This window comes from Pan troglodytes, chromosome 14, assembly GCF_028858775.2.
Source record: "Pan troglodytes isolate AG18354 chromosome 14, NHGRI_mPanTro3-v2.0_pri, whole genome shotgun sequence".
Taxonomy (NCBI): Eukaryota; Metazoa; Chordata; class Mammalia; order Primates; family Hominidae; genus Pan; species Pan troglodytes.
The window spans coordinates 119,634,507-119,653,856 of record NC_072412.2 but is presented as its reverse complement, the minus strand read 5'-3'; the positions used below and the strand labels follow the sequence as shown (position 1 = coordinate 119,653,856).

The 19,350-nt window shown below is 58.3% G+C and overlaps 1 protein-coding gene across 6 annotated transcripts in view; it reads left to right on the top strand.

Moving 5' to 3' along the window:
* Positions 1-19,350, top strand: part of RASA3 (RAS p21 protein activator 3) — a 162,455-nt gene that overhangs the window by 94,360 nt on the left and 48,745 nt on the right. For all 6 annotated transcript variants that reach the window (XM_024348421.3, XM_063792389.1, XM_063792388.1 and 3 more), the window contains 2 exons: positions 1,168-1,262; positions 17,515-17,591. In XM_024348421.3, the coding sequence (XP_024204189.1) occupies positions 1,168-1,262; positions 17,515-17,591 (172 nt within the window). The remainder of the gene's footprint in view (positions 1-1,167; positions 1,263-17,514; positions 17,592-19,350) is intronic.

Genomic DNA, 19,350 nt, shown 5'->3' with positions numbered 1-19,350 from the left:
TGGTGGTGCCATGAAGGGACGCAGGATGGGAGATGGCTCAGTGCCCAGCGCCTGACAAGCCCTGTCCTGCCGGGGTTGGGATGGGCACCCGTTTGCCGCGCCTCGGGAATGTTTCTGGAATGAGGTGAACGTATAAGCAGATAATAATGGTTACAGATGCGAATTTACACACATAAATCCATACTAGGTAAACGTATATTGTACAAATATATTCTGATACGTATTTTCACTGGAAGCGTAGCCCCTAAGTACTAAGCCTGTTTAAGGCACGGGAAACTGTTTAGAGTGGACGTTCCCAGACTTTGGGGCCCACACAAGTGCCCAGGCACCTGTGATGGTGCAGATTCCAGCCCACACCAGAGCCTCTGTTCTCCTCCGTCTGGAGAAGGCCAGGAATCTACACTTTCAGGCTCTCCAGGGGTCCCAGAAGGCGGCTCATTCATTACACTTCAGAGGCACAGATTCAGACCAACCCACGTCGCGTGGGAAGGTGGCAGCTCATTCTGGCTCTCAGTCCTGCCTGTGAATAACCTGAGCACCCACATGCATGCACACACGTGCGTGTCCACACACACGGAAAGCACCCTAGGCACACGTGTGTTTCAGGCTGTCGCTCGCATGGGTGCACACATGTCTCTTGCGGCGTGATGCCGCTGCCTTGGTGGTGTGTGAGGCACGAGGTGTTCATTTGTGAGATCAGAGCTCTGGTGCAGCCAGCTCCGAGGCACCTCCTGCCGTGAGAACTGGCCACGGACCACAGTGAAAGTGAGGTGCGCATTGCCGATGGAGCGGACGTTCGCGCCTTCACAGCGAAGCCTCTGGAACGCCTTACTGGAAGGGACACAGCGGAGACTTACCCCTCCACCTGATTATTTTGACTTTTTAATATCAATTTTTAGAGACACAGTGCCACCATGCCCGGCTCATTCCTTTATTTTTTGTAGAGACAAGGTTTCACCATATCGCCCAGGCTGGTCTCAAGCGACCCTCCCCCCTGGGCCTCCCAAGCGTGGGGGTTCCAGGCATGAGCCCCGCACCCAGCCGGTGCCCCATTCTGAATTAAACTGTTGGAAATAAGCTGCGGTGATGATGGGCTGGCTTCTGCTGGCAGGCGTCCTGGCTCTGGGGCCTGTGCCCGTGGTGAAGTCTTCTCTGCTTGTGTTGCAGGGAAGGTGGCCATCCAGAAGGAGGACTTGCAGAAGTACCACAACAGGGACACCTGGTTCCAGCTGCAGCACGTGGATGCTGACTCGGAAGTGCAGGTGAGACTCTTGGCGCAGCCCCGGAAACCAGAGCCCCGGGACACCATGGGGCTTCGAGACGGGCCCGGCTCCGACTGTGGCTAAAGACGTAGATCGGGCTTCGGCCTTGACTGGGAATAACGATGAGCAGACTGCGTGTTCGCCCACTTGTGCTCGGAGTGAGCGCGGTCTCTGCCACGGATTTTGGGTTGTGCGTGTTCGCCCGCTTGTGCTCAGAGTGAGCGCGGTCTCTGCCACGGATTTTGGGTTGTGCGTGTTTGCCTGCTTATGCTCGGAGTGAGTGCGGTCTCTGCCATGGATTTTGGGTTGTGCGTGTTTGCCTGCTTATGCTCGGAGTGAGTGCGGTCTCTGCCATGGATTTTGGGCTGTGCGTGTTCGCCCGCTTGTGCTCGGAGTGAGTGTGGTCTCTGCCATGGATTTTGCATTGTGTCTGTTCGCCCACTTGTGCTCGGAGTGAGCGCGGGCTCCGCGTGTGGATTTTGGGTTGTGCGTGTTTGCCCACTTGTGCTCGGAGTGAGCGTGGGCTCCGCATGTGGATTTTGGGTTGTGCGTGTTTGCCTGCTTATGCTCGGAGTGAGTGCGGTCTCTGCCATGGATTTTGGGCTGTGCGTGTTCGCCCGCTTGTGCTCGGAGTGAGCGCGGTCTCTGCCACGGATTTTGGGTTGTGCGTGTTCGCCCGCTTGTGCTCGGAGTGAGTGTGGTCTCTGCCATGGATTTTGCATTGTGTCTGTTCGCCCACTTGTGCTCGGAGTGAGCGCGGGCTCCGTGTGTGGATTTTGGGTTGTGCGTGTTTGCCTGCTTATGCCCGGAGTGAGCGTGGGCTCTGCCATGGATTTTGGGTTGTGCGTGTTCGCCCGCTTGTGCTCGGAGTGAGTGCGGTCTCTGCCACGGATTTTGGGTTGTGCGTGTTCGCCCGCTTGTGCTCGGAGTGAGTGCGGTCTCTGCCACGGATTTTGGGTTGTGCGTGTTCGCCCGCTTGTGCTCGGAGTGAGCGCGGGCTCTGTCATGGATTTTGGGTTGTGCGTGTTTGCCTGCTTGTGCCCGGAGTGAGCGTGGGCTCTGCCATGGATTTTGGGTTGTGCGTGTTCGCCCGCTTGTGCTCGGAGTGAGCGCGGGCTCTGTCATGGATTTTGGGTTGTGCGTGTTTGCCTGCTTATGCCCGGAGTGAGCGTGGGCTCTGCCATGGATTTTGGGTTGTGCGTGTTCGCCCGCTTGTGCTCGGAGTGAGTGCGGTCTCTGCCACGGATTTTGGGTTGTGCGTGTTCGCCCGCTTGTGCTCGGAGTGAGCGCGGTCTCTGCCATGGATTTTGGGTTGTGCGTGTTCGCCCGCTTGTGGTCGGAGTGAGCGCGGGCTCTGTCATGGATTTTGCGTTGTGTCTGTTCGCCCACTTGTGCTCGGAGTGAGCCCGGGCTCCGCGCATGGATTTTGGGTTTTCCCTTTGCCTGCTGCTGCCCTTTGTCATGCACAACTGAGGAAGCTGTGAAAACAAACACGGTGGGAAAGGACAGGCACGCGTCATTGAGGCCCAAGAGAAAACATGGGTGGGGAAGGGCCGAGCCAGGGTCAGCCCTCAGGGACCCTCACTTCCCCCCGGTCGGCTGGGTGGGCTGCTGCCTGGCACGCGGCACCAAGAAGGGTCTGAGCTGAAAGAACGTTCTGGTCTCCCGTGTCCGTTGTCGAAAGTGGCCAGGGGCTCACCCTGGCTTGCCGGAACTGTGTGCCGACTGGGGCTCACCCCGGTCCTGTCCAGTGTGGGGAGCTTGTCCCACCTCCCCACGCAAGACCGGGGGCTCCAGTGCTGGGGCCCATGTCCCAGACCCTTGTGTTCACAGCTGCTCACGGACGCACGGTGCCCAGCTGCCCGGCAACAGCTGCTCCAGGCTTGCCTGTAACAGAGGGAGCAGTGGGGGTCAGTCCACCCGAGCCCAAGCCTGCACCAGCTCCTGTGGGGTCACCCTGAGCCCTGGTCTGTGACACAGAGCAGCTGCAAAGGCCACAAGCAAGAGGCACCGTGGCCCAACCCTGGGACATGGGAGGGTTTCCCGAGTGGGTCCTCAGCTGGGACCGCAGTGAGTGTCCGAGTGTAGGGTTGCTGCATAGCGTCCCCGGGACGCGGGAGGGCTTCCTGGGTCCTCAGCTGGGACTGCAGTGTCTGAGTGTAGGGTTGCGGCACAGCGGCCCTGGGACGCGGGAGGGTGAGTGTCTGAGTGTAGGGTTGCGGCACAGCGGCCCTGGGACGTAGGAGGGTGAGTGTCTGAGTGTAGGGTTGCTGCATAGCAGCCCTGGGACGTAGGAGGGTGAGTGTCTGAGTGTAGGGTTGCGGCACAGCGGCCCTGGGATGTGGGAGGGCTTCCTGGGTCCTCACCTGGTACCACAGTGTGTGTCTGAGTGCAGAGTCCCAGCACAGGCCGCCAGGCTCGGAGCCAGCTCCCTCATCAGATTGCTGCCAACATCCTCTGCAGGCCTCAGTTTTCCCATCTGGGTGGGTTTGTGAAGCGTGCTGGAATGGCATGTGTGCCACTCGAAGGCGCCTGGCGCATCGTAAATTGGTGGCTGTGATGGTTATTTTTACACCTGGAGGCTGGCATCCTGGACAAATCCCCAAAATAGGTTCCTTGTGAGGACTTCGCCTGAGACTTCAGCAGAGGCAACTGGGTGGGTTGGATGGAGGCTCTGTGCCCGCAAGTTCAGGGCAGATTTGGGCTGGGGGACTGGGTGGCCTGGTGTCCTCTGGGAACCCTTGTCCCCCGGCAACCCTCGTCCTCCTGGAACCCTCGTCCTCTGGGAACCCTCTTGCCCCGGGAACCCTCGTCCTCTGCGCTTCACTGGGTCAAGGTTGCCATCTGCCGAGGTCATGGGCTGTGCACATGCCCATGGCCAGCAAAGGGTTCATTCATGAAGTTGACCATGAGCCCAGCTGTGGGGGTGGGGTGAGGCCCTTGACGGAAATTAAGGAGTGGAGCCAAGAGGCCCTGGGGATGGCCCTGCCCCAAGGGACCTGTGCTAATTGTGCCTCACACTTAATTAACTCTGCTTCCTGGGAAAGCACTGGCTGGGGAACCCACACGTGCTGTGGAAAGTGAAGGACGCTGTGATTACTGCAGAACTAATGACTGTCCTCGCATCCCCGGAGCACAAGGGCCCCAGCGTGCTGCTCCCACGGACCTTGGCTTCCCGGCAGAAAGGCGGGGTTTCCCACGTGCTGCCCGGGAGACGGGGCTTGGTGACTGGGCCGCTCCCGCCTGCGCGTTGGCGAGTTCCCCAGCTCTTCTATTCTGGGATACCCGCCGTCGCTGGGGTCTCCGTCACAAGGGCCTCTGAGCAGCTGGCAGGTGCGGCCTCGTCGTTTGCCTCGGATTCAAGTTTGGTTTTATTGGCAGGTGTAGCTTTTCCTCCTTCTTGCCTTTTTTTTTTTTTTACTGATTTAATTTTGAAATGGTTATAGATCTATAGGAAGGCATCAAAACAGTACACAGGAGTGGCGAGGGGCGAATTCCCACCTTTCCCTGAAAACGGAAGGCCGTGCTCCCTTCTCCCGGCTCCCCCGAACGGAAGGCCATGCTCCCTTCCCCCGGCTCCCCCGAACGGAAGGCCGTGCTCCCTTCCCCCGGCTCCCCCGAACGGAAGGCCGTGCTCCCTTCCCCCGGCTCCCCCGAACGGAAGGCCGTGCTCCCTTCCCCCGGCTCCCCCGAACGGAAGGCCGTGCTCCCTTCCCCCAGCTTCCCCAGGCACTGCCATGCGCAGCTGGTGCAACGTCAACCAGGACGCCGACGTTTGTGCAGTCCACGGACGTTATCCAGATTTCACCAGTTCACAGGCACGTGTTTCTGTGTGTATCTCTCTGTGTATTCTATGCTATTTTTTCCAGTTTTTTATGTGGTAAAACAGAGACATGAAATTTACCATTTTAACCATTTAAAGTGTCCAATTCAGTGGTACAGCATTGAATATATTCATAATATTGTACAACCGTCACCACCACCCATCTCTAGAGCTCCTTTCATCTTGCAAAACGGAACCTCTGTCCCCTCTGTCCCCTCTGTCCCCTGGCTAGAGTTTTATTCACGCGCTCCCGTCTGCGCCTTCCCCACCGGCAGCCCCATGGCACTCTGTCTCCAATGCAGGCCACTCCCCGTGGCTCATGGGAGTGAGCTCTACCCTGCTGGTCTTTCTGAGGCTGATGTCGCTCTGTGTGACATCCTCCGGGTCGCTTGTGGTATCAGAACCTCCTTCCTTCCAAGGCTGAGGAATGATCCGAGGTGCGAAGCGTGTGCTGTTGCTCCAGTCGCCTGCCGATGGGCTGTTGTGACAGTCGGTGCAACTTCATCACAGGGTAGATGGTGTAACCACCATGACGATCAGGACTCAGACGTTGCATCTCCACAAAGCTGTAAATAAGAACGCCGCAGGTTGATCTCACAGCTGGTGGAATCTCATAATTAACGCCCGAGGCTGCGTACCCGTGGCCAAGCCCAGCGTCCTCCAAGCCTGACTCTCACTGTCCGGAACATGAGGATCCTGAACCAAGTGGTGTCAGTCTCCCGGGAATTTGCACTTTATGGAAGGCAAATGCGAGCTGTTGTCTAAAAGGGAGGAGGCAAGGTCATTGCTCTCCAATGCCCGCTGCTCTACAATGCGTTGCTTCACTGATGCAGTCAGCCCCAACGCCGCCCAAAACGTAGCGTGACAGGGAGCAGTGGCCCCGCTGGACTCCAGCCAACCTTTAAAACCTCAACTCCAGGCTGGGCACGGTGGCTCATGGTTGTAATTCCAGCACTTTGGGAGGCCGAGGCGGGTGGATCACCTGAGGTCAGGAGTTTGAGACCAGCCTGACCAACATGGTGAAACCCCGTCTCTACTAAAAATACAAAATTAGCCGGGCGTGGTGGCGCATGCCTGTAATCCCAGCTACTCCGGAGGTTGAGGCAGGAGAATCGCTTGAACCCGGGAGGCGGAGGTTGCTGTGAGCTGAGATCGCGCCATTGCACTCTAGCCTGGGCAACAAGAGTGAAACTCCATCTCAAAAGAAGAAGAAGAAGAAGAAAAACCCCACAACTCCAGTCTCAGGAGCCGCCGTTTCATCATGTCACAGTGACCATTTTCAGGAAGGCAGGGGGTAGCCATGTGGCTCCATGAGTCCCTCCGCTCTGTGATTCCCAGGAACAGTCCTGTGTCCGGACAGCGAGTGTCACAGAAGCGGCCCATGGGGGAGGCCAGCAAGTGAGTCACAGAAATGGGGGAAACACAATTAAGCCTTTCTTGCTTCCTTCTGGAACGGCCACTGTTGGAAAGTCTTTGTTAAATCACTTTATTATGCAGAGTTGTGCTCTCTGACCCTCCCCCGATGCAGGGCCAGCGGGGGAGACGCCAGCGTCAGATGCCAGTGGCGGAGATGCCAGCGTCAGATGCCAGCGAGGGCACCGCCTGTGACAGCGAGGCATCTGCGGTGATCTGGGCGCCTGGGGGTCACTGAGCTCCGTTTATAAACCGGGCTTTCAAGTGCATCTGTGACGTATTCAGAAAATAGCACAGCCCTGCAGGGCATCACAGCAAACCCCTGGGTCTGCCATCCGCCCAAGAGACACCTGCGTGTTTCCCCCTTGGAGCCTTCCAGTTGCACCGTGAAATCTCACTGGGCTGGAAATTCCAGCCTCCCGCTACAGCCTCTGGGAATTTTGTGTTTGTGCAGCAGACAGTCCTCTTGGAAGGATTTTCGGAGCAAACAAAGTCACCGTCCGTCGTCAAGCTTTCACATGTCTCCAGGGTTGCAAGAGGAGACGGCCGAGGCTGGGCTTCCTTCCTCATGGCCTCTGCGTCCTGTCTCATCTGCCCGCTGACTTCGTCTCCTCTCTGCGGCCGGCGTGGAACAGCCCTGCATCCAAGGCACCTCTGTCCTGGCTGCTCTCTGGGCCACTGCCCGCTCAGCGGGGGACACAGCAGCCGGTGGGTGGGGCCAGGACCCTGACCCGGCTCTGCGCGCTGCTCTCTCCCTGGGGAAGGCCTTCCTAAGAAAGATGGATAGGGACCACTGGCTGCTTTTTTAAAATTAATTAACTCTGTTTTGGGGGCAGTTCTGTGTTCACAGGGAAATTGAGCAGAGTACAGAGTTTCCATACACCCCTCAGCAGCCCCCGCCCAGGGCCCCATGGGTGACACTGCAGCCACGCGTTGTCAGGAGCTGGACGCTGGGGCCCCTTTGCTATGTCTGTGAGTTCGCAGGAGTGCAGCGCCAGGGACCTCAGTGCAGCGTCCAGGCAGGTGCCAGGGTCGGCAGCCAGGTCCTCTCGTTCCTTTCCTGTGGGAATTTGTGCCTTTTCCCTTTTGCTCTTGGTAGCCTGGTTTGAGGTTTATTAATTTTATTGATCTCTCAAGGAATTTGCTGTTGGCTTTGATTTTTACCTATTGGTTTGCGATCTGACTTCTGTTTTCTGTTCTTGGGCTCTGGGTTTAGTTTACTCATTTTTCTCAGTCTCCCAGCTCTAAGCTCAGGTCAGCGTTCGGAGCTCCCTTCTGCTCTAAGCTCAGGTCAGCGTTCAGATCTCCCTTCTGCTCTAAGCTCAGGTCAGCGTTCAGATCTCCCTTCTGCTCTAAGCTCAGGTCAGCGTTCAGATCTCCCTTCTGCTCTAAGCTCAGGTCAGCGTTCAGATCTCCCTTCTGCTCTAGTCTGTGTGGCCGGCACTCCAGATTCCCCTCCACCCCGAGCACGGCTCCCGCTGCATCCCACTGATTTTGATGAGTAACACTTTCATTTCTGTTTATTCCAGAACATTTTAAAATTTGTCTTGCATTCTCTCATCTGTGTGTTATTTAGAACTGTGTTGTTTAACCTCTAAACGTCTGGGATTCTCCAGCCTGCGCCAGCACGTGCAGATTTACTCATTGGCTTTTCTGGCAGGAGAAAGGGCCTTCCAGGGGTGGGTTTTGTTTGTTCCCACTCCTGAATCAGCAGAAGACGGAAGCACACAAGTCAGCCGGTCGGGAGGGATTCATGCTGCAGGAACAGGAGCAGCCTCAGGACCTGATGGTGCCCAGCCAGGTGCCCCTGGACCCGGCCAGGAGCCGGGAGAGCACACGGAGGCCGCACAGCCTGCTGCTGGGGACCAGGACCCCCCGCATGCAGTCGTGACTCTTCCTGAAGCTCCCGAATGTGAATAGAGCTACCTCCGTCTGCACAGCCTTGCAAATCTGAACGCTTCTGTCCTGAGAGAGTTTGCGCCCGGCATTTGAGAACGGGGATGAAGCAGTGGGGATTCTTGGTTATTCTTGGGTCAGGCACTTTCTCCTGTCTTTGGTGGTCAGGCCATTCCTTTAGTCCGTGGATAGCCATGGATAGCAGGCCCACTGCCCGGCGGTGAGGACCACAGGCGATACTCCGCTCAGCCCTGAGCTCTGATGGGTGTGGGAAGAGGAGCTGTGGTCTTGGCGGGGTCTTTGTTGTCATTTTAGGCACCTGCTTTCCCCGCCCACAGTGCTGGCGTGGGGTTCGTGCCCACCTTCCCGGCCCAACATCCTTGTGGCCCCTCAGGACCTGCTCTGGGGCTGCAGCCACAGGGCGGGAAGGCCACACCCAACCTCCAGACCCCAGAGTCTCAGGACAGCAGCGGACGTCCCACCTCCCACACCTGCCTGGGCAGCACAGACCCAGTTCCATTCCCCCTGTGAGCGCTGGGTCAAGTGTGGGGGTGCCGTGGGGCGTGGTGCCAAGTGTGGGGGTGCCGTGGAACGTGGTGTGAAGTGTGGGGGTGCCGTGGAACGTGGTGTGAAGTGTGGGGGTGCCGTGGGACGTGGTGTCAAGTGTGGGGGTGCCGTGGGACGTGGTGTCAAGTGTGGGGGTGCCGTGGGGCGTGGTGTCAAGTGTGGGGGTGCCGTGGGGCGTGGTGTCAGTGCGGGGGTGCCGTGGGGCGTGGTGTCAGTGCGGGGGTGCCGTGGGGCGTGGTGTCAGTGCGGGGGTGCCGTGGGGCGTGGTGTCAGTGCGGGGGTGCCTTGGGGCGTGGTGTCAAGTGCGGGGGTGCCGTGGGGCGTGGTGTCAGTGCGGGGGTGCCTTGGGGCGTGGTGTCAAGTGCGGGGGTGCCGTGGGGCGTGGTTTCAAGTGCGGGGGTGCCTTGGGGCGTGGTGTCAAGTGCGGGGGTGCCGTGGGGCGTGGTGTCAAGTGCGGGGGTGCCGTGGGGCGTGGTGTCAAGTGCGGGGTGCCGTGGGGCGTGGTGTCAAGTGCGGGGGTGCCGTGGGGCGTGGTGTCAAGTGCGGGGGTGCCGTGGGGCGTGGTGTCAAGTGCGGGGGTGCCGTGGGGCGTGGTGTCAAGTGCGGGGGTGCCGTGGGGCGTGGTGTCAGTGTGGGGGTGCCGTGGGGCGTGGTGTCAGTGTGGGGGTGCCGTGGGGCGTGGTGTCAAGTGTGGGGGTGCCGTGGGGCGTGGTGTCAGTGTGGGGGTGCCGTGGGGCGTGGTGTCAAGTGCGGGGGTGCCGTGGGGCTGCACCGACACGGTGTCAAGTGAGGGCTGAAGGGCTTTATGTTCACTCCCTGACCAGGGGCTTCGGGGTGTGCACCCTGGCAGGGCAGGCTGCGCCCATGACCCAGGCACCCCGAGGGTTCACAGGCAAGAGTTTCAGAAGGTGGGGAGGCCGAGGTTGTGGCAAAGTCATAAATCAGTACATGGAGGCCGTATGTCGGTTTGACCTGAGAAGGCAGACATCACGACGTGTGGCCCACGGCTCGGATATAGAGCGTTTTTGATTTGTGATTGGTTAAGGAGGAGAAGCTTTGTCCAAACAATTGAGATCAGCAGAAAAGAATGTTGGCTCTGGCCCACAGGCATGACCCCTCCTGGCCCCTGAGGAAGAAATTCAGAATAGAGCCGGGTTCAGGGTTCGGGCCTGTGATCCCCCCTGCATTTGTGGTCTGTGTTGGTAGATCTGTTTGGTGAGGGTCTCGGTTTTTGAAAAACAATTTAGGGACATATGTTAAGATGCTATTTTTAACTTGTATAGGGAATAAATATCTCCTGACTAATTTTTTGGCTATTATTTTATTATTTATTTTGCTTGTTAGGTGATTTACCACTCAAGGCTGGCTAGGTGTCTGATATATTTTTGAAGGAACTCGAAGGTTTTTTTAATCGTTTAGGTGGGTGGGGCCTAAGCGGGGTCCCTGCTCCATCCGAGGTTCTGCACCAGGCCACATGCTGCAGGGCTGCCGTCGGTTCTGCCGTCCATGTCTTAGCGCCAGGCATTCTGCCCGTCTGTCCCGCCCTCCCACAGGCAGGGACAAGCTCTGGGGAACAGGCCTTGGCCTTCCCGGAGCCTCAGGAGCTAGAGCTAAGGGCCGGGCCAGGCAGAGCCCCTGAAGCATGGATGAGTCTGTGTTTATCCCATCCATTCAGTGCCATTCAGGCTGGAGCAAATACAGGGACAGCGGCACACACAGGTAGGCACACATAGCCGCACACACACACAGGTGGACACAGTCACACATACACACAGGCGGTGCACACACAGGCAGACATGCACACACAGTCGCATGTACAGACAGGCAGACAAACACATACACAGGTGGACACACACAGCCACACGCACAGACAGGCAGACACAGTCGCACACACACACAGAAGGACATGCACACAGCCACACACACAGACAGGTAGACACACACACAGTTGCATGCACATACAGGCAGATGCACACACAGCTGCTTGCACACAGACAGACATGCACACAGTCGCACGCACACACAGAAGGACACACACAGCCAAACACACAGGCAGATGCACATACAGACAGGCGGACACCGACAGGCAGACACACACAGTTTCATGCAAACACAGGCAGACACACAGCCGTGTGCACACAGACGGACACGCACACACAATCGCACGCCCACACAGACACATAGCCACCTGCACAGACAGGCAGACACACACAGCTGCATGCACACACAGGCGAACATGCACACAGGTGGACACGTACACACAAGCAGATACACACAATCACATGCACACACAGGTAGACACACAGTCGCATGCACACAGATGGACACAGCCACACACACATGGACACACAGTTGCACACACACAGGCAGACACACAGCCGCACACACAGGCGGACACACAGCTACACAGGCAGACACGCACACAGCAGCACAGATGGACACACATAGTCGCATGCATGCATAGGCAGACACACATAGACACACACAGTTGCACGCACACAGGTAGACACACAGCCGCACACACAGGAGGACACACAGCTGCACACACACACACAGCCAGATGCACAGACACAGGCGGACACACACACAGGTGGACATGCACACACAGCAGCATGCTCACTTACACAGCTGCACACACAAACCGCACGCACACAGGCAGACACGCAGTCATACACACAGACAGGTGGACACACACCCACAGCCGTGCACACAGACAGACAGGTGGACGGACACAGCAGCACACACAGACAGACTGATCTAGAGAGACAGGTGGACCTGCAGAGCAGCCTTGCTGTCTGCTCTGCTAGAAGCCCCCGTGAGCCTTGCTGTCTGTGTGCGTCTTGCTGTCTGTGTGAGTCTTGCTCTCTGTGTGAGTCTTGTCCTCTGTGTGAGTCTTGCCCCGTGTGAGTCTTGCCCCCTGTCTGAGCCTTGCCCTCTGTGTGAGCCTTGTCCTCTGTGTGAGCCTTGCCCTCTGTGTGAGTCTTGCCCTCTGTGTGAGCCTTGCCCTCTGTGTGAGCCTTGCTCCCTGTGTGAGTCTTGCTCCCTGTGTGAGTCTTGCCCTCTGTGTGAGTCTTGCCTTCTGTGTGAGCCTTGCTCCCTGTGTGAGTCTTGCCCTCTGTGTGAGTCTTGCCTTCTGTGTGAGTCTTGCCCTCTGTGTGAGTCTTGCCCTCTGTGTGAGCCTTGCTCCCTGTGTGAGTCTTGCCCTCTGTGTGAGTCTTGCCTTCTGTGTGAGTCTTGCCCTCTGTGTGAGTCTTGTCCCCTGTGTGAGTCTTGCCCCCTGTGTGAGTCTTGCCCCCTGTGTGAGCCTTGCCCTCTGTGTGAGCCTTGTCCTCTGTGTGAGCCTTGCCCTCTGTGTGAGCCTTGCCCGCTGTGTGAGCCTTGCCTCCTGTGTGAGTCTTGCCCTCTGTGTGAGCCTTGCTCCCTGTGTGAGTCTTGCTCCCTGTGTGAGTCTTGCCCTCTGTGTGAGTCTTGCCTTCTGTGTGAGCCTTGCTCCCTGTGTGAGTCTTGCCCTCTGTGTGAGTCTTGCCTTCTGTGTGAGTCTTGCTCTCTGTGTGAGTCTTGCCCTCTGTGTGAGCCTTGCTCCCTGTGTGAGTCTTGCCCTCTGTGTGAGTCTTGCCCTCTGTGTGAGTCTTGTCCTCTGTGTGAGTCTTGTCCCCTGTGTGAGTCTTGCCCCCTGTGTGAGTCTTGCCCCCTGTGTGAGACTTGCCCTCTGTGTGAGCCTTGTCCTCTGTGTGAGCCTTGCCCTCTGTGTGAGTCTTGCCCTCTGTGTGAGCCTTGCCCTCTGTGTGAGCCTTGCCCTCTGTGTGAGTCTTGCTCCCTGTGTGAGCCTTGCCCTCTGTGTGAGTCTTCCTGTGTGAGCCTTGTCCTCTGTGTGAGCCTTGCCCTCTGTGTGAATCTTGCCCTCTGTGTGAGCCTTGCTCCCTGTGTGAGTCTTGCCCTCTGTGTGAGTCTTGCCCTCTGTGTGAGTCTTGCCCTCTGTGTGAGTCTTGCCTTCTGTGTGAGTCTTGCCCTCTGTGTGAGTCTTGCCTTCTGTGTGAGTCTTGCCCTCTGTGTGCGTCTTGCCCTCTGTGTGAGCCTTGCCGTCTGTGTGAGTCTTGCCCCCTGTGTGAGTCTTGCCCTCTGTGTGAGTCTTGCCTTCTGTGTGAGTCTTGCCTTCTGTGTGAGTCTTGCCTTCTGTGTGAGTCTTGCCCTCTGTGTGAGTCTTGCCTTCTGTGTGAGTCTTGCCCTCTGTGTGCGTCTTGCCCTCTGTGTGAGTCTTGCTCCCTGTGTGAGCCTTGCCCTCTGTGTGAGCCTTGCCTCCTGTGTGAGTCTTGCCCTCTGTGTGAGCCTGGCCTCCTGTGTGAGTCTTGCCCTCTGTGTGAGCCTTGCCCTCTGTGTGAGTCTTGCCTCCTGTGTGAGTCTTGCCCTCTGTGTGAGCCTTGCCCTCTGTGAGCCTTGCCCTCTGTGTGAGTCTTGCCCTCTGTGTGAGCCTTGCCCTCTGTGTGAGCCTTGCCTCCTGTGTGAGTCTTGCCCTCTGTGTGAGCCTTGCCCTCTGTGTGAGTCTTGCCCTCTGTGTGAGCCTTGCCCCCTGTGTGAGTCTTGCCCTCTGTGTGAGCCTTGCCTCCTGTGTGAGCCTTGCCCTCTGTGTGAGTCTTGCCCTCTGTGTGAGCCTTGCCTCCTGTGTGAGTCTTGCTCTCTGTGTGAGTCTTGCCCTCTGTGTGAGTCTTGCCCTCTGTGTGAGCCTTGCTCCCTGTGTGAGCCTTGCCCTCTGTGTGAGTCTTGCTGTGTGAGCCTTGTCCTCTGTGTGAGCCTTGCCCTCTGTGTGAGTCTTGCCCTCTGTGTGAGCCTTGCTCCCTGTGTGAGTCTTGCCCTCTGTGTGAGTCTTGCCCTCTGTGTGAGCCTTGCCCTCTGTGTGAGCCTTGCCCTCTGTGTGAGTCTTGCCCTCTGTGTGCGTCTTGCCCTCTGTGTGAGTCTTGCCGTCTGTGTGAGCCTTGCTCCCTGTGTGAGTCTTGCCCTCTGTGTGAGTCTTGCCCTCTGTGTGAGTCTTGCCCTCTGTGTGAGTCTTGCCTTCTGTGTGAGTCTTGCCCTCTGTGTGCGTCTTGCCTTCTGTGTGCGTCTTGCCCTCTGTGTGCGTCTTGCCCTCTGTGTGAGCCTTGCTCCCTGTGTGAGCCTTGCCCTCTGTGTGAGCCTTGCCCTCTGTGTGAGCCTTGCTCCCCGTGTGAGTCTTGCCCTCTGTGTGAGCCTTGCCTCCTGTGTGAGTCTTGCCCTCTGTGTGAGCCTGGCGTCCTGTGTGAGTCTTGCCCTCTGTGTGAGCCTTGCCCTCTGTGTGAGTCTTGCCCCCTGTGTGAGTCTTGCCCTCTGTGTGAGCCTTGCCCTCTGTGAGCCTTGCCCTCTGTGTGAGTCTTGCCCTCTGTGTGAGTCTTGTCCTCTGTGTGAGTCTTGTCCCCTGTGTGAGTCTTGCCCCCTGTGTGAGTCTTGCCCCCTGTGTGAGTCTTGCCCCCTGTGTGAGCCTTGCCCTCTGTGTGAGCCTTGTCCTCTGTGTGAGCCTTGCCCTCTGTGTGAGTCTTGCCCTCTGTGTGAGCCTTGCCCTCTGTGTGAGCCTTGCCCTCTGTGTGAGTCTTGCTCCCTGTGTGAGCCTTGCCCTCTGTGTGAGTCTTGCTGTGTGAGCCTTGTCCTCTGTGTGAGTCTTGCCCTCTGTGTGAGTCTTGCCTTCTGTGTGAGACTTGCCCTCTGTGTGCGTCTTGCCCTCCGTGTGAGTCTTGCTCCCTGTGTGAGCCTTGCCCTCTGTGTGAGCCTTGCCCTCTGTGTGAGCCTTGCCCTCTGTGTGAGCCTTGCTCCCCGTGTGAGTCTTGCCCTCTGTGTGAGCCTTGCCTCCTGTGTGAGTCTTGCCCTCTGTGTGAGCCTTGCCCTCTGTGAGCCTTGCCCTCTGTGTGAGTCTTGCCCTCTGTGTGAGTCTTGTCCTCTGTGTGAGTCTTGTCCCCTGTGTGAGTCTTGCCCCCTGTGTGAGTCTTGCCCCCTGTGTGAGTCTTGCCCCCTGTGTGAGCCTTGCCCTCTGTGTGAGCCTTGTCCTCTGTGTGAGCCTTGCCCTCTGTGTGAGCCTTGCCCTCTGTGTGAGCCTTGCCCTCTGTGTGAGCCTTGCCCTCTGTGTGAGTCTTGCTCCCTGTGTGAGCCTTGCCCTCTGTGTGAGTCTTGCTGTGTGAGCCTTGTCCTCTGTGTGAGTCTTGCCCTCTGTGTGAGTCTTGCCTTCTGTGTGAGACTTGCCCTCTGTGTGCGTCTTGCCCTCCGTGTGAGTCTTGCTCCCTGTGTGAGCCTTGCCCTCTGTGTGAGCCTTGCCCTCTGTGTGAGCCTTGCCCTCTGTGTGAGCCTTGCTCCCCGTGTGAGTCTTGCCCTCTGTGTGAGCCTGGCCTCCTGTGTGAGTCTTGCCCTCTGTGTGAGCCTTGCCCTCTGTGTGAGTCTTGCCTCCTGTGTGAGTCTTGCCCTCTGTGTGAGCCTTGCCCTCTGTGAGCCTTGCCCTCTGTGTGAGTCTTGCCCTCTGTGTGAGCCTTGCCCTCTGTGTGAGCCTTGCCTCCTGTGTGAGTCTTGCCCTCTGTGTGAGCCTTGCCCTCTGTGTGAGCCTTGCCTCCTGTGTGAGTCTTGCCCTCTGTGTGAGTCTTGCCCTCTGTGTGAGTCTTGCCCTCTGTGTGAGCCTTGCCCTCTGTGTGAGTCTTGCTCCCTGTGTGAGCCTTGCCCTCTGTGTGAGTCTTGCTGTGTGAGCCTTGTCCTCTGTGTGAGCCTTGCCCTCTGTGTGAGTCTTGCCCTCTGTGTGAGCCTTGCTCCCTGTGTGAGCCTTGCCCTCTGTGTGAGCCTTGCCCTCTGTGTGAGTCTTGCCCTCTGTGTGAGTCTTGCCCTCTGTGTGCGTCTTGCCCTCTGTGTGAGTCTTGCCGTCTGTGTGAGCCTTGCTCCCTGTGTGAGTCTTGCCCTCTGTGTGAGTCTTGCCCTCTGTGTGAGTCTTGCCCTCTGTGTGAGTCTTGCCTTCTGTGTGAGTCTTGCCCTCTGTGTGCGTCTTGCCTTCTGTGTGCGTCTTGCCCTCTGTGTGCCTCTTGCCCTCTGTGTGAGCCTTGCTCCCTGTGTGAGCCTTGCCCTCTGTGTGAGCCTTGCCCTCTGTGTGAGCCTTGCTCCCCGTGTGAGTCTTGCCCTCTGTGTGAGCCTTGCCTCCTGTGTGAGTCTTGCCCTCTGTGTGAGCCTGGCCTCTGTGTGAGTCTTGCCCTCTGTGTGAGCCTTGCCCTCTGTGTGAGTCTTGCCTCCTGTGTGAGTCTTGCCCTCTGTTTGAGCCTTGCCCTCTGTGAGCCTTGCCCTCTGTGTGAGTCTTGCCCTCTGTGTGAGCCTTGCCCTCTGTGTGAGCCTTGCCTCCTGTGTGAGTCTTGCCCTCTGTGTGAGCCTTGCCCTCTGTGTCAGTCTTGCCCTCTGTGTGAGCCTTGCTCCCTGTGTGAGTCTTGCCCTCTGTGTGAGCCTTGCCTCCTGTGTGAGCCTTGCCCTCTGTGTGAGTCTTGCCCTCTGTGTGAGCCTTGCCTCCTGTGTGAGCCTTGCCCTCTGTGTGAGTCTTGCCCTCTGTGTGAGTCTTGCCCTCTGTGTGAGCCTTGCCTCCTGTGTGAGCCTTGCCCTCTGTGTGAGTCTTGCCCTCTGTGTGAGTCTTGCCCTCTGTGTGAGCCTTGCCCTCTGTGTGAGCCTTGCCTCCTGTGTGAGTCTTGCCCTCTGTGTGAGCCTTGCCCTCTGTGTGAGCCTTGCCCTCTGTGTGAGCCTTGCTCCCTGTGTGAGTCTTGCCCTCTGTGTGAGCCTTGCCTCCTGTGTGAGCCTTGCCCTCTGTGTGAGTCTTGCCCTCTGTGTGAGCCTTGTCTCCTGTGTGAGTCTTGCTCTCTGTGTGAGTCTTGCCCTCTGTGTGAGCCTTGCCTCCTGTGTGAGTCTTGCTCTCTGTGTGAGCCTTGCCCTCTGTGTGAGTCTTGCCCTCTGTGTGAGCCTTGCCTCCTGTGTGAGTCTTGCTCTGTGTGAGCCTTGCCCTCTGTGTGAGTCTTGCTCTCTGTGTGAGCCTTGCCCTCTGTGTGAGTCTTGCTCTCTGTGTGAGCCTTGTCCTCTGTGTGAGCTCTCCGAGGGTCCTGGGGGCCTCCATCCGGCCTCGCCTGAGGGGAGGTAAAGGCAGTGGCCCCTGCTCGGGAGACAGCTCTGCTTCCCTCTGCTTTGTCCCGACGGACACACGAGCAGCCTGCAGCATCAGCGCCTTTGGGGGTCTGCTTCACTGAATGACCGTCTCCTACACGGTTGGACCCCTCACTTCTGAGGCAGCGACCTGCTCTCAGCAGAGCCAGGAGCCTGGGCAGCCACATGGGGCTGAGCAGTCAGGCAAGCAGCTCTCCTGGAGGAAGGCCACGGCTGGGACCCTGCGTCTCGGGGGTGGAGTGGAGGGGCTGGACGTGCCCATTGGCCAGGGCAGGGCGGGGCTGCCTGCTCCCTTTGCCCTCTGGGCTTTCCCTGGGCGCGCGGCCCTAGTGGCCTGTGGGAGCAGCGCCACAGCCTCTGACACCCCATCCTTGTGCCTTGCAGGGCAAAGTGCACCTGGAGCTGCGGCTGAGCGAGGTCATCACAGACACTGGGGTCGTCTGCCACAAGCTCGCCACACGGTAAGACACGTCCTCACCAGAGACCGAGCACGCAGCGAGTGGCATGTCTGGCTCCCGAGGAGCACACAGGGGTTTTCACACCAACGCACAAGAATTTCCAGAGCCGGTGGCTGCCCAGGATGACACTGTTTAGAGGTTCTGGCCCCCCCAGGATGATGCCGTCTTAGAGGTCCTGGCCCCAGGATGACACTGTTTCAGAGGTCCTGGCCCCCAGGATGACTCCGTTTTAGAGGTCCTGGCCCGAGGATGACACTGTTTTAGAGGTCCTGGCCACCAGGATGACTCCATTTTAGAGGTCCTGGCCCGAGGATGACACTGTTTTAGAGGTCCTGGCCCCAGGATGATGCCGTTTTAGAGGTCCTGGCCCCCAGGATGACTCTGTTTTAGAGGTCCTGGCCCCAGGATGATGCCGTTTTAGAGGTCCTGGCCCCCAGGATGACACTGTTTTAGAGGTCCTGGCCCCCAGGATGACGCCGTTTTAGAGGTCCTGGCCCCAGGATGACGCCGTTTTAGAGGTCCTGGCCCCCAGGATGACGCCGTTTTAGAGGTCCTGGCCCCAGGATGACGCTGTTTTAGAGGTCCTGGCCCCAGGATGACGCGGTTTTAGAGGTCCTGGCCCCAGGATGACGTGGTTTTAGAGGTCCTGGCCCCAGGATGACACTGTTTTAGAGGTCCTGGCCCCAGGATGATGCCGTTTTAGAGGTCCTGGCCCCAGGATGACGCCGTTTTAGAGGTCCTGGCCCCAGGATGACGCCGTTTTAGGGGTCCTGGCCCCCCAGGATGACGCCGTTTTAGAGGTCCTGGCCCCCAGGATGATGCCGTTTTAGGGGTCCTGGCCCCCAGGATGATGCCGTTTTAGGGGTCCTGGCCCCAGGATGACGCCGTTTTAGGGGTCCTGGCCCCAGGATGACGCCGTTTTAGGGGTCCTGGCCCCCCAGGATGACGCCGTTTTAGAGGTCCTGGCCCCCAGGATGACACCGTTTTAGAGGTCCTGGCCCCCAGGATGATGCCGTTTTAGAGGTCCTGGCCCCCAGGATGACGCTGTTTTAGAGGTCCTGGCCCCAGGATGACACTGTTTTAGAGATCCTGGCCCCCAGGATGACACTGTTTTAGAGATCCCGGCCCCCAGGATGACACCGTTTTAGAGGTCCCGGCCCCCAGGATGACACTGTTTTAGAGGTCCTGGCCCCAGGATGACGCTGTTTTAGAGGTCCTGGCCTCCAGGATGATGCCGTTTTAGAGGTCCTGGCCCCCAGGATGACGCCGTTTTAGAGGTCCTGGCCCCCAGGATGATGCCGTTTTAGAGGTCCTGGCCCCCAGGATGATGCCGTTTTAGAGGTCCTGGCCCCAGGATGACACTGTTTTAGAGATCCTGGCCCCCAGGATGACACTGTTTTAGGGGTCCTGGCCCCAGGATGATGCCGTTTTAGAGGTCCTGGCCCCCAGGATGATGCTATTTTAGGGGTCCTGGCCCCCAGGATGACTCTGTTTTAGAGGTCGTGGCCCCCAGGATGACACTGTTTTAGAGGTCCTGGCCCCAGGATGACACTGTTTTAGAGGTCCTGGCCCCCAGGATGACGCCGTTTTAGAGGCCCCCAGGATGACGCCGTTTTAGAGGTCCTGGCCCCTGGATGACGCCGTTTTAGAGGTCCTGGCCCCAGGATGACGCCGTTTTAGAGGTCCTGGCCCCCAGGATGACACCGTTTTAGAGGTCCTGGCCCCCAGGATGACGCCGTTTTAGAGGCCCCCAGGATGACGC